The sequence below is a fragment of the Pezoporus wallicus genome, unplaced genomic scaffold (assembly GCF_028554395.1).
Source record: "Pezoporus wallicus isolate ANWC-B61680 ecotype Strahan unplaced genomic scaffold, APGP_CSIRO_Pwel_v1 contig_5787, whole genome shotgun sequence".
NCBI lineage: Eukaryota > Metazoa > Chordata > Aves > Psittaciformes > Psittacidae > Pezoporus > Pezoporus wallicus.
In genome coordinates this window covers 136,471-149,206 of record NW_026637253.1, presented here as the reverse complement: position 1 = coordinate 149,206, position 12,736 = coordinate 136,471, and the positions used below count along the sequence as shown (strand labels likewise).

General features: G+C 38.0%; 1 protein-coding gene across 1 annotated transcript in view; it reads right to left on the bottom strand.

Annotated features, from left to right (window-relative positions):
- VWA3B (von Willebrand factor A domain containing 3B) overlaps positions 1–12,736 on the bottom strand; it is a 66,392-nt gene that overhangs the window by 34,562 nt on the left and 19,094 nt on the right. The window contains exons 9-13 of the mRNA XM_057404449.1: positions 10,327–10,443; positions 7,340–7,536; positions 6,584–6,738; positions 4,089–4,227; positions 2,553–2,684 (exon numbers count right to left, since the gene is read on the bottom strand). Of these exons, the coding sequence (XP_057260432.1) occupies positions 2,553–2,684; positions 4,089–4,227; positions 6,584–6,738; positions 7,340–7,536; positions 10,327–10,443 (740 nt within the window). The remainder of the gene's footprint in view (positions 1–2,552; positions 2,685–4,088; positions 4,228–6,583; positions 6,739–7,339; positions 7,537–10,326; positions 10,444–12,736) is intronic.

Sequence of the window (12,736 nt, the reverse complement as noted above, 5' to 3'; positions counted from 1 at the left end):
TTTAGTGTACAAAACCTTCCATATTTAAGGGAAAGATAAGGTTTTATCAGTATGGAAAAGTGTTTCATCATGTGTTAGTCTTAATCTTTTAATGGAGCCAATGTAAAAATCCGTGAAAAGATATAAGCTAGTATAACACTTGAGTACCACTCTGGAGGGCAGTGAGTAATGTAAGTGAGGAGAGACTCAGGATCCACTTATATAATCCATTACAGAAGATAAATACAAATCCTTAACATTGACCCATACATGCAAAAACATGTTAATAGATATCATTCTTTACTGCAAGGGTGGTGAGGCACTGGAACAGGTTACCCAGAGAAGCTGTGGGTGCCCCATCCCTGGCAGTGTTCAAGGCCAGGTTAGACGGGGCTTTGAGCAACCTGGCTTTGAGCTATCTGGTCTAAGTGGAAGGTGTCCCTGTCCATGGCAGGGGGGCTGGTTCTAGATGATCTTTAAGGTCTCTTCCAACCCAAATCATTCTACGATTCTATGACTGTTTCTTCAGTCTTATTTACTGTGTTAAAACTTCTTCTAATCCTTCCATCCAGCAAACAGTTATATTAGAAAGGGCAAAGTAAGTAAATCAGGTGAAATGTAATAGGAAGTACACTCTGAGACTAACTCTGTATGGCTGCGTAAGAGTGTATGGACCAGGAAACAAGACAGCACAGACACTTCATAATCTTATCTTGTAATTCACAAACAATCCTTACCAGTACCTACTCATAAGAAATAACTAGCCTGAGCCACTTTACCTGTGTTAAATATGTCTATTATTCCCAATATTTTTGTAAGCTTTATAAAGTTTTATATACACATCACTCATTATTATGTGTAAAATAGCCATCCTGGGTTTTCTCAATAATGGCACACAATTTTGATCTGACTTGAAACAAAACAACTTCTTCCACTATATTATGGGAACGTACTGTGGATGATAATCTAAAGGAAATAACTATGTACCTTACAGTAAAAGCTATTAATTTTAATTTCTCAGTTGCTACTACTACATATGAACACTGGTTTTATCAGTGTTTAAACAAAGTTGACATGCTTCAACTAGGTGGCATAATCACCCCAAAAATTTTAAATGTTGTCATCTCTGAAGGATTTATAAGGAACAGTTTGTTACTGTTTCCAGCTCAGCTTCCTTATCCAACACCCTGGGACCAAAGTGTATAAAATCAGATCAAAGGATCTACTCTGATTAATATTCCAGAGCAATCTTCTGTTCATTTCAACTTCACTGTAAAGGCAGCTTTCTGATCTCAGACTTATGCTTGCACTGCCTTAAACAGACTAAAAGGTCAGCAGCAGATGTCAGGCTTGAAAAAAGAGACTGTTCTTGTACCATTCCTTGTACCATTTCAGATATCTGGATCTGAACTTAGAAGGAAACTTATAATCAACAATTCACAACTTCATGAATAATGATGAAAAAGGCCATTCCCAAATACATATACAAGACGGTATCGAATTATAGTAGTTCAAAGTATTATTGAATTTGCATGATGCTGAACCACATATATGGTTTAAACAGAGCCAACTTTTTGACTCTCAAGGAAGACAGTAAAATCAAGTTTACTAACCTCAGTTATAAGTAGTCACCAACCACTCAGTGAGGCCATACTAATAATTTCTTTTGTCCATGTATTTGTCTATTTTCTGAGAATATCAAGTTATTTATCTTGCTTTGTAGTCTCAGAGGCATTATGTAGCTTCCCCAATTCCCTCATCCCCAGGAATTTCATTAAGTCTAAGGAAGAGCTGTCATAATGTTCTTTTATTATATAAATAATAAATTTATTATTATATTTTTATTATATAAATGTAGTTTTCTGTGTTAGAAAACACAGTATAGCATATATCTGCTGTGTTGTATTACTGATTTTCAGTCCTGTACTCATAACATTGCTGTCCACATTTGACATATTAACTGGTCCTAAAGCTGCGGATGGTTATGATCTGGTACCTGTCTGTGGCTGATCACAAGCATTTCTGTTTCAGGGAAAAATCCTCAGATTTTGGCCACTGTCAGAGAAAGAATATTGGGTAGGTAGACAGATACTTGGTCTGAGTATGGATGTTCTCATGTTCCTATGAAGGCTGAAGTCAGCTATCTATGCACCAAACAAGAGCAAAAATGCTCCTCCAGCTCACTGGAAGCAATTTCCTGTATCACCTCTGAGCTGCAAGTCTGCCAGCCACAGCCCTCATCTGTGCAGCAGCCCTGCAGAAGGAGTGACAAATTCAGACACAGGGTCTGAGCACTGTCATGGTTCCTACAGAAATCATATAGGCCAGTGTCTGCATTGTGCCTACTAAACATAGCAGGCTGCAAGTTGAATTAATATGATCTTATAAACAAGTCCACTGTTAAAGGATTTTTATACCTGACAGTACTCAGATATACTAAAGTCATCATCATCTATATTTTCAGCTTACTCAAGTCAAATACTTAGTCCAAAAATACCCCAGCCATACTGAAAGAGAAGACACAACTATAACTTTGTACAAACACACTTTGTGATAATTAGTTGCCATGTTACCTTAAGCCCTTTTATCCAAAGCCAGGCATCTCGCAAATTTTCCTCATTAACTTCAGCAAGTTTCTCTTGCCATGCCAATGCTTGGGCACTAAACTTCACGAAGTTAAATCTCTTTTTGTGTCTCAGTTGTTCCTGCAAAATATAGCACTTGAAATTTACTCAGTCTTAAAGAATACTTGCATCCTAAAATACTGCCTAATAGGAGTTATTTTAATTAATATACAGTTGATTATATGGTTACAATAAATTATGATAATATTCAGTTATGGTGTAGAGAGACATATTATAGAGAGACAATTATTGCCTGGAATTATTAAGATTACTTGAACTTCCCAATATAAGCCTCCATTGACTCATACTTCTCAAACTACTTGAATAGCAAATGTCTAGGAGGGCAAGAAAGAGAGAAACGAAACTGGGTGTGAGAAATGATTAAGAAAGTGGTGTATGAAAGAGATTATTACTGCTTACCAAAGGAAACCGAAATCAGAAACAAAGTAAGATCATTTAGAGAGGGAGAATGAGAATCAAAAGTAGAGCACTGGCAAGGGGAACTAGGACAGCAGGAGAGAATTAAGCTAAGAATTTGCTGAAGTTGCTTTTGGACCAAAGTTATAAGGAGGGGAAGATTTATGCAAGCTAACACAAACTTTCAGAGCCTGGAATCTTTGCCTCCCTTTCATCTCCATTTTTGTGCAGCTGACTGTGAAACTTCCTGGCACAGAATCTAATAATTTTCTAGCGCTAGTGATCTGCCTTTAGGACCACCTCGTACTATGTCCTAGCAGTTGTGCACTTAGCTCAAAAACCTCCCTGTTATAAATTTTCTAGCCCTACTAATGATTCCCATGAATGCCAGACTGATAGAATTTTTGTCAGTTACACCCCTGAAGTAAAAAAAAAAAAAAAAGTAAAAAAAAAAGTTCAGATTAAACAGTGCCTGCTTCTGTCAAATATTAATGTAAGCTTAGGTAACATCACTGTAGATTTCTAAAACTAGGTGAAACAAACTATCTCTTAGGTGTGTCTCCCAGTACTCACGGCTTTTGAGGTACTTGTGCACTTTGTAATGTTCTGAGTCACTGCAAGATGCAAGCAAGTTCAAAATGTTCTACACCCTTTATTGTAAAAGTATGAAGGTGAGTCTAGAATAGATGTGACAAATCACAACATGCCAGTGGAATCAGATGACACTGCTTAAAAATACAAATAAAAATGCCAGAAGGTGTTTCATTGCATAGCTTTTTTGGCTGGAGTTGTGGTTGGCTTGAGGTTTTTTTAGGAGGGAGGTGATTCGAGGGAAATAAGAACTACTAAAGCCTTCTTTTCTCCAGATTTTTTCAAATGTTTGTACAAAAGAGGGAAAAATATAAATTTTTAACTGAAAAAAAGTGATCACATCAAGAAAGCTAAAAATATTTTTATAAAGCCGTAATTTTTTTTTTTTTTTTTTAAATATTAGAGTGACAACCATCCAGGAAAGATGAGCCTACTCTAAAATGCTCCTCAGTCTTCAGAATCATCACTTTATCATACCTGTATGAGCTGAAATATTTTCTCCTTCACCAGTGGCAACTTGTCTTTCATAGACTGGGATGTATCAATGAGAATATAGACATCATCTTCAAACACATTCCCAAAGAGCCCTCTGCTTCCTTGTTGAAGCCACTTAATCCTCGGGAAGAAAAAAAAAATCAAACCTGGTCTGTAAGATTTTTATAGCTTTGCTCATTAGAATCTAACAGGAAGGATCTTTTTACCACTCCTTTACTTCTTATTCTCTTTCCAGAAGCACCTGCTACTAGTCACTGTCAGAAGCTGTATATTAGGCTTGATAAACCAATCACTACATAACAACACAAGGCATTTTTAGTTTCTAATTTCTGTAGGACTCTAGAAACAGACAAAACAGACAAAGCAATACAGCATCTTTATAAAGCCAACTATTGGGTACTTTGAGCTGGGAAATTCCATGTGGAAGTAACTGTTAACTATTGCCCCTGTAACTGTTCTCCAGCATGAACTCAAGAAATCATTTAAGCATAGGCTAATCCACCTCCCTTTTCAGGAAACCACTTGAGAATCTATTCTGCAAGGAACTTAAGCGCTTTGAAGAGTCTTAATATAATATAGATGCTTCAATGTTTTGCTGGCCTTGAGCCTTAAATACAGACTTCGTTTTACATTTTAAATAGGATTGAAGCATACCTGCCAGTTAAATACCTGCATACATACTGCTGTGTACAAGAACATTTCCTTAGTAATAGCTGCATCAGGTCCAAATCTAATTTCCCTTGAGAGTCATAAACTACTTGTCTACTCTGAAACAGAGACATTTAACAGACGGAATAAAATGGGCCTAGGAAAAAAATGATGTCATGGAAACTTAGAAGATCCTGTTACATTTGCTACTGAGAGCTATTTTGCCATCAGTTATTTTCCCCAAAGTGTTTGATGAGGTCAACCAACACTTTTTAACAATTAGATGAACCATTCAAAACAGCAAATCCATAAACTTGGCTTGGACTTCAAAGCTACGTACTCATCAAAACCCCTCACCTCAAATTTTTCTGTCACAGCATGTTATTACTAGCTTGAATACAGCAAGATGAAGATAAACTGAAAGGAATAACAAAACTCTCTCTGACCTCGATAGATGTAATCAAGCTGTTATACTTTTGGTAGAGAAGCAGCAATAAAATAAAAATTCTCATCCCGCTTTTTTCAGCAAGACTTCTCACTGTCCTAATGTGAGACATTAGGACAATGACTCAGTGATTTCAGTGATACCTCTTATTAGCCACAGGAGTTGTGGCTGCCCCATCCCTGGCAGTGTACAAGGCCAGGTTGGATGGGCTTTGAGCAACCTGATCTACGGGAAGGCATCCCTGCCCATGGCAAGGGAGTTGGAACTAGATGGTCTTTAAGGTCCCTTCCAAACCAAACCATTCCATGATTCTAATATACAAAACAGAGGACAACATTTATTCTTTCTGTCAGTTCTACAGTATCCATTTTTGAAGTTTCCTTCTTCTCCTAATGTAGGTATAAAAGCCAATTTACTTGAGGGCATCTTTAGGCCAGATGCATCACACCCTCAGACTGCATATTTTTTGGTAGATGTCCTACAAAATCTAAGAGTGTATCTATATGGCTGCAGAAAAGTAAACTAGGGAGATAGCTTGGGCACTGAACTTCTGATCTTATGCCTTATTAGCTCATGCCTTGACTCTGATAAAGGCTGTTCAAACTTGTCTTCAACACAAAATTGCAAAAGGGACAGGTAACCATTATCGGTATGGGCACAAGCCAAGCTGTGCCACCTGGTGTCAGAGGTATCACAAGGATGTACACAGGATGAATCTTTACAAGGCTGCATGGAGACCTCATAGCAGTGTTCCAGTATGTGAAGGGGGCTTATAGGGATGCTGGGGAGGGACTCTTCATTAGGGACTATACTGATAGGACAAGGGGTAACGGGTTAAAACTTAAACAGGGGAAGTTTAGATTGGATATGAGGAAATTCTTCCCTGTTAGGGTGGTGAGGCACTGGAATAGGTTGCCCAAGGAGGCTGTGAATGCTCCATCCCTGGCAGTGTTCAAGACCAGGCTGGACAAGGCCTTGGGTGATATGGTTTAGCGTGAGGTGTCCCTGCCCATGGCAGGGGGGTTGGAACTTGATGATCTTAAGGTCCTTTCCAACCCTAACTATTCTATGATTCTATGATGATTCCAGAAGATCTCTGCCACCTTATGTCCTCATGCTTTTTGGCACTTTTAGCAGTATTTTAATAATGTGCAAACTGACTCACATTTGTGTTCCAGAAGAACAAAAGATAAAACTGTTCATCAGTTTTCTCACATGGCTACTAAGAAATCCTACACACAAGATTCTAATCTAAAATAGATTTCTGGCTTAGTACTGGCAGTTTACCAACAACTTAAGCTTCATATGACAGTAAATGTCAAACATTTCAACACCAACATAAAAAAAAATAATACAAACTGATTTTACATGACAGAACACTAACCTTCCTTCCACTTGTCTGAGAGCTGTCCTCATTTTCTCTTCATACTGCTTATACTTTTCTGTACTAACATATAGGTGAACCATAGATCCATCTTTCCAGAAGGTATGTACAAATCTGTTGCAGTATTTTGCATGAATTACCTTCCTCTTTGTCTCCTACAGCCAAGAAAAACATGGTTTATGTTCCAAAACACCTTATTTTGCAGTAATAACCAGTGAACAAACTTCAAAGGCACATGCTTGTTGCACATGAACAGGTGAAGATAGAGACAGGGTGGCAAAAGCCAGTAGAAACTGGTTTTATTCCTGTAGCTAGCAAGAACAGATGCTTACCAGACAGTGTAATGATAAATCTTGAGAAAAACAGAGCACAAATTAATCCAAATTTGTTTAAAGACTTGCAAATACTGGAGCAGCTGAGACCAACACTTCTAAGGAAAAATAAAGATGACAAGCTTTGACCTACCCCACACAAATGCATAGCAAAACAAGGCATTGCTTAACCCAGTTCTGATTCTTTGCAAACTGTATGTGGACCAGGAAAGACTCCTTGAAACAGCAATTTTCAAAGGGCCCTTTGACACAATCTTATTTATGAACACCTTTGTCCCAGCCTACTAATAAGCTGATTTTAACAAAACCTACAAAACAACAGACCATACACTTAATTATAAATTCATCTATTAGTCAAATTTACAAGATTTAAAAGAACAACCAAGCAACTCACAGGACATGAGGGAAAATTAACAATACCCACAGCATCAGTTTGTGAAGACTCATCTTCTGGTTTAGTTTTTATGTCAACAATCCCATCTGCATGGCGAAAAGTACTATCAGCAAGTGCATCATACAGTGTGAGCTTCTGAGCTTTTAAGCCATATTTCTGCAACCACTTCTCAGAAGTCAAATACTTGTCAGATGTATGCTTTTGTAATGGATGATCACCTTTGGTTGCTAATAAAGAAAATAAACCAAACAAAATCTCCTGTATAATACAGTTCATTTTGGATAAGCTATTTTCAAAAACAGACTATGATACCGGAGTCAAAATTTCCAAACTTGTCCTGCTTGCACTGACAGTATTGGAGTGAGTGGACATTTCTGACTGCTTTTTAATATTCTCTATTTTGGTAGCTGGCCTTTTCCTTATCAGACAATTCTTTGCAACAAATTCCTTTGTAACTGGAACAAACCCATCAGAAGAGAGAGAATAAAGAAGACAAATAGCTACAAGATCAACATATAAAAGGAATATTCTTAGCAGTATGAAGGTTGGCTTAACCTTCATACTAGTTGAATTACAAAATGCCAGAAAGGATTCCTTTATAACATATCTAACTTCAAGGAGAATCATTTGAGAAAATGAAGCAACAGAAGACAAAATTGAAAATGCAGTCAAGAATATTGGTTAACATTGCCATTGGTCTTTTTCAGAGAAGACCATTTAATGTAAAAAGCAAAGTACAATGTCTTTGGAAGAGATTTTATTGTGTTTCTCTGCAATACTGCCTTTTTATAGGCTGAGTATTGCCCCATGTATCCCAAGCCACAAATCACTTGTGTGCCATCCTAACTCATTTTCGGTAGCTTTACACACTCCTTCTAGCATTTTTAATTTATACTGAAGGAAACAGGGTATTCTTTTTGTCTGATCTGGTATGACAGTTCTTATGTTACCTTTTTATATCATTTATGTCTTAGAAATTTTCTAGGGACCATCTTAAGGTTGGGCACTGCATATCTCTAGATACTGGCAACAGGATAGAGGGTTCTGCAGTCACTTGTCACTAGCTCAATAAACCACACCTAAACCAAATGTCCCAGCAGTGGATCCCATAGCAGGGTGAATTTATTTTGTCACACTCCAACTTTGGTGAACCTAGGTGGTATAAATATCTACTTTACTAACATACAGCTACAGTGACAACAGTATTGAGATCCTAAGCCTGTAAACAAACTTATGGAGACATCTACTGACTTAACAGAAACGCAGATGAGCCAGCATCAGGGGAGGTGTAGGGTCAGACCTGTTCATGTGGAAACATTTTTGATTGCTTGTGGTCCTTAGAACAGCCAGTGTGGCAAGTATCACAAATGCATTCATATAATTTTAAAAAGAAAATTGTTGTTTTCCTTCTTCCACATGCTTTATGGAAAAAACACATTTCAGTTAACTAGTGCATTTTCTGGAGAGTCAGCAGATAAAAGTATCTCTTTTTTTCTGTTTCTTCTCCTGTAGAACATTGCAATATTCAGAACAAACTACATTTTGAAGCAGAATGTTTCAAATAGATCAGGAAGGCAAAAGCAGGAAGAAATGCAGACAGACAGAAAGACTGCAGCTATTTGGATCAATGGGAAACAGTCAAACAATGCTGAAAAACTGATAAAATAAATCACACTGTAAGTTCATTTATTTTAATTTATTTATGAAGTGATTGTGTATGAAGGCAAACACTAAAAGAACATTAAAGCTGTGTGGTCAGGAATATATAAATAAATGCTGAAATTAGGGCTGCCCTTGCAGCTTTATTGTGGCCTTTTTGTTCATATGCATTATGGTATAGCTGTTTAACTTCATACGGGAAGTCCTGCTCATTCAGAAGATGCTATTACCAGTATAAAGAACTGTATTATGCCTTCACAGTTGAAAAAAAATCAAGCTTAAGTCCTGTAGAGTTATGTTACTGACAGATGTTCAAACACAGTGCAGAAAAAGTTCCCAACTATGAATCTTAAACATCACCACCGCAGTCACACAACTCAACACACTGATGAGAGTTCAAGTGACTGACAAACTGACTGTACAAAGCGTTTCTCAGCAGGTGATCCAGAAAAGGGTGTCTGGCCCCAGCCTCCACCTAGCTAAAGCAAAAGCAATTGCACTGCACAAACAATACTGGAGCTACACAAGATCACTGATGCCTTGTGCTATTTCAACCTGAGTCTTGTATCAACTTATGAAAAAACATCACCAGATAGCATGTAAATATGTTAAAAACAGGAACTAATGCAGAATACAGGTACCAACAATCAAAGCTATAATCCTGAAGATCCACCCCCTGAGTTGCAGTCCAACACTTGAAGCTGCCTAGAATCTACAGGTTCTTGAGTTTTCAGTATTTAAGTCTTGTCAGCGTGATAGTTCTGTTCCAGAGCATGCCCAGAGCACCTCCATCTTAGCAAGGCTGAGCTTCTCACCATCCCCTGTTTAAGCCTTCCAGAGATTCAGAAACCAGATATGTTGCTTCTGTCTCCAGTAGGGCTCAATCCAATCAGTATGCATAGAACAAACAGATCATGTTCTAGGCCAAACATAATGGGAACTATTAGTTTAATGAACAAATGTGGGGTTTTCTCCATGTTTCTTAAAAGAAAAGTTGTCAGAGCACTCATCCAGAATCTGTTTCAGTCCTCTACCTTTGACTATAAGAATTCAAATCCACACTTCTTCCCTTTTAGGGAGTTTCAATATTTTGAAATCTAGGCAATTTCTAAACATAATCACTGGTGAACTAAAAATGGTGTGTTTAGGTTGAGCCGTTAAAGTTCAGCAGGTTTAAACAGATTTGCAATGGAAAGTTTTCAGCAACCCTAAGTTTAGATGCCAAGTGTAAGTGCTACCTCTACATAGGTATTTCTGAGAAAATCATCCCCAAATTGACATGTAATCAAAACTGCCTACAAATAAAATACCAATCATTAATATAACAGCAACTGTCTGGAAAGAAACATAAATGATACCATCTTGAGAAGCAGACTGGTCAGATTCTGATAAAATTTTCTGAATTTGTCTCACTGTACTCTTGGCTTCCTCTAATTCCTTCCAGATCAAAAAGACATCTTCACGGACACCAGCTACTGCAAAAGAAATCATAAATAGAACTTGATATTTTGACACAATTTCTGCTTTTTATAATTCCTCAATTACCACAAAGTCATTGGTCAGATGTTCCCATATGACCTTGTTTTCTTGGTCACTGCTAGACCTCAAATGCTCTTCTTCGACATACTTCAAAAGGGGGCTCAAAGCCCGCAACAGGATATGAGAGGTGCTTAGCCTGGTTGAAGTAACCTCCAGACCTGGCCACAGATTGTTCCCACAATGGAAGCAAATCCCTTTTAACACTCTCAGATAATAATAAGCTAACTCCGCAAAGAAATTAAAATTGAGGCACCATGTATACCTAAGTAGTATGGACAGTATTAAAAGATGTGTTAAATTAGGTTAGCCTTAGAGTTTAATTTGCAGTAGAGCAGGATACATAAAAACTGTGTGTATTATTGCAGTAAAAATAAAAAATAAACTGAATAATGAGCTATCCTAACAGCAAACACAGACTACAACCCTTTGCAGGTTACAACGCATTATGAATTGCATATAAACATACTGAACAAGGAAACTGTATCTTATCGTGTAGTAGTTTGATTAATATATGGTGGTGGTTCACTGTATAAAAGATATGACATGCAAACTTGTCTACTAAAATAGGCCATCAGTAAACAAACAAACCTGATCACTCTGTTCTTTGATAAACTTCCCTGAAAGAATCATATGAAAACTCTACAAAATAACAACTCAGTTTTAATTCTGAAATGCTTTTAGTTTCCAAGAAATATTCTGAAATGTGTTATTGTACACTGCCATCTCCTGGGACCTTCCTGCATTTCAAAACCATCTGTTTCAGCCATTGGACAAAGATCAACAGCTCTTAAATCAAGAAAAAAAAAAAAAGCTTTAGTAAAGAGGATCATTCCACAACATAAAATACAAAAGGGAGAAAAAACCTCAGTCTGTTCTCATTACTTTTAAAGTTCAAGAAAAGTATTCTGTTCAAATACTTCAGAAGGAAGTCAACTTTTCTTCTACAAACGAGCTTTCCCAGAAATACAAAACATACAAAATCTGAGCATTGGCAAAATTCCAGCAAGTAGGGAGCTAGAGAATTTCTGATGAGTAGTCAGCCATTGAATATACGCGTGTATATATATATATATACACCTGTTGTCACAGTTAAAACCACAAAAGATATGCATTCACATCATACATGCACATATGTCCAAATTTAAGACTGCTAAGGATGCAATTCCAGTGAAGCTGTCTCTCACTAAATCCAAATATCCTCCATAAGCTATCAAATGCTGGGATCCAGATTTAATTCTATGAATGTTTTTAATGTTACATTTGAAAATACTGAAAGAACTATGAATATTTCAACTACCTTTAGAACAATACTGATGTTATTATTGTGTTGCTTCATTTCCCCTTAAATTGATGTTATGGACTCATCAAATTTACACAATTACTGTTGCAAGGTATGTGTATTTAATTGGTATCACAGAAAAAGGGGTTTTTCCCTCATTTATGCTGCAGCACTATAAAGTAAATCTGCATGCACTTTCAAAGCAAGCATGTTTGATGACACTATAGAGGAAAAATGCAGGCATCAACAACTGCACATTGTGAAGTTCAAGCTGCTTAGAAAACCTTTTAGCTGACAACAGTTTTCCCTGGATTCAACAGGGAGAGCAGGCTGCAAACAGTGACATCTGTAGTGACAACTTTCTTCACACAGGAGGCTCACCTCAGCCTTCACCTCAGCCTCTTTTCCTCTCCAGCTAAAGAGCAGTGGGAAGGAAAAGATACACATTTTGAAACCTAGCCCCAAACTCAAAATATACATACACCATACAACACAGAGTATCTTCCAGGTGTGGTTCTCAACCTGCAGCCTGTCCCTCAAAGCTCATCAGTGAAAAATGACCAAGAAAGCACTAACCTCTCTTCAGTTTAAATTCCCTGTGCTCATACCTCAGCTGTGACATTTGGGGGGGGGCACCAACCGAAAAGCAGCTGAACATCACCCCCCTGGGGGCTGCACTCAACTGCTCCAGGCCCACAGGCTCTTGCACACCTTCAGGCACCCGTTTCTCTGGAAAGACCTTGTCTTAAAATAATTACTTTATCCCGAGGGGCAAAGGGCCCTCCCTGATACTCTGCCCTGAAGGGCCACCCCCCTCAACCGCCCAACCGCCCTGGCTGGCCGTTTAACTGCCAGACCCCTGGGGACTCCGTGGTTCCGATTCAAACACCACCACATGGCAACGGCAAGAGGGCGGCCACCAGGTATGCGTGAAGGAGCCGGCAGTAACG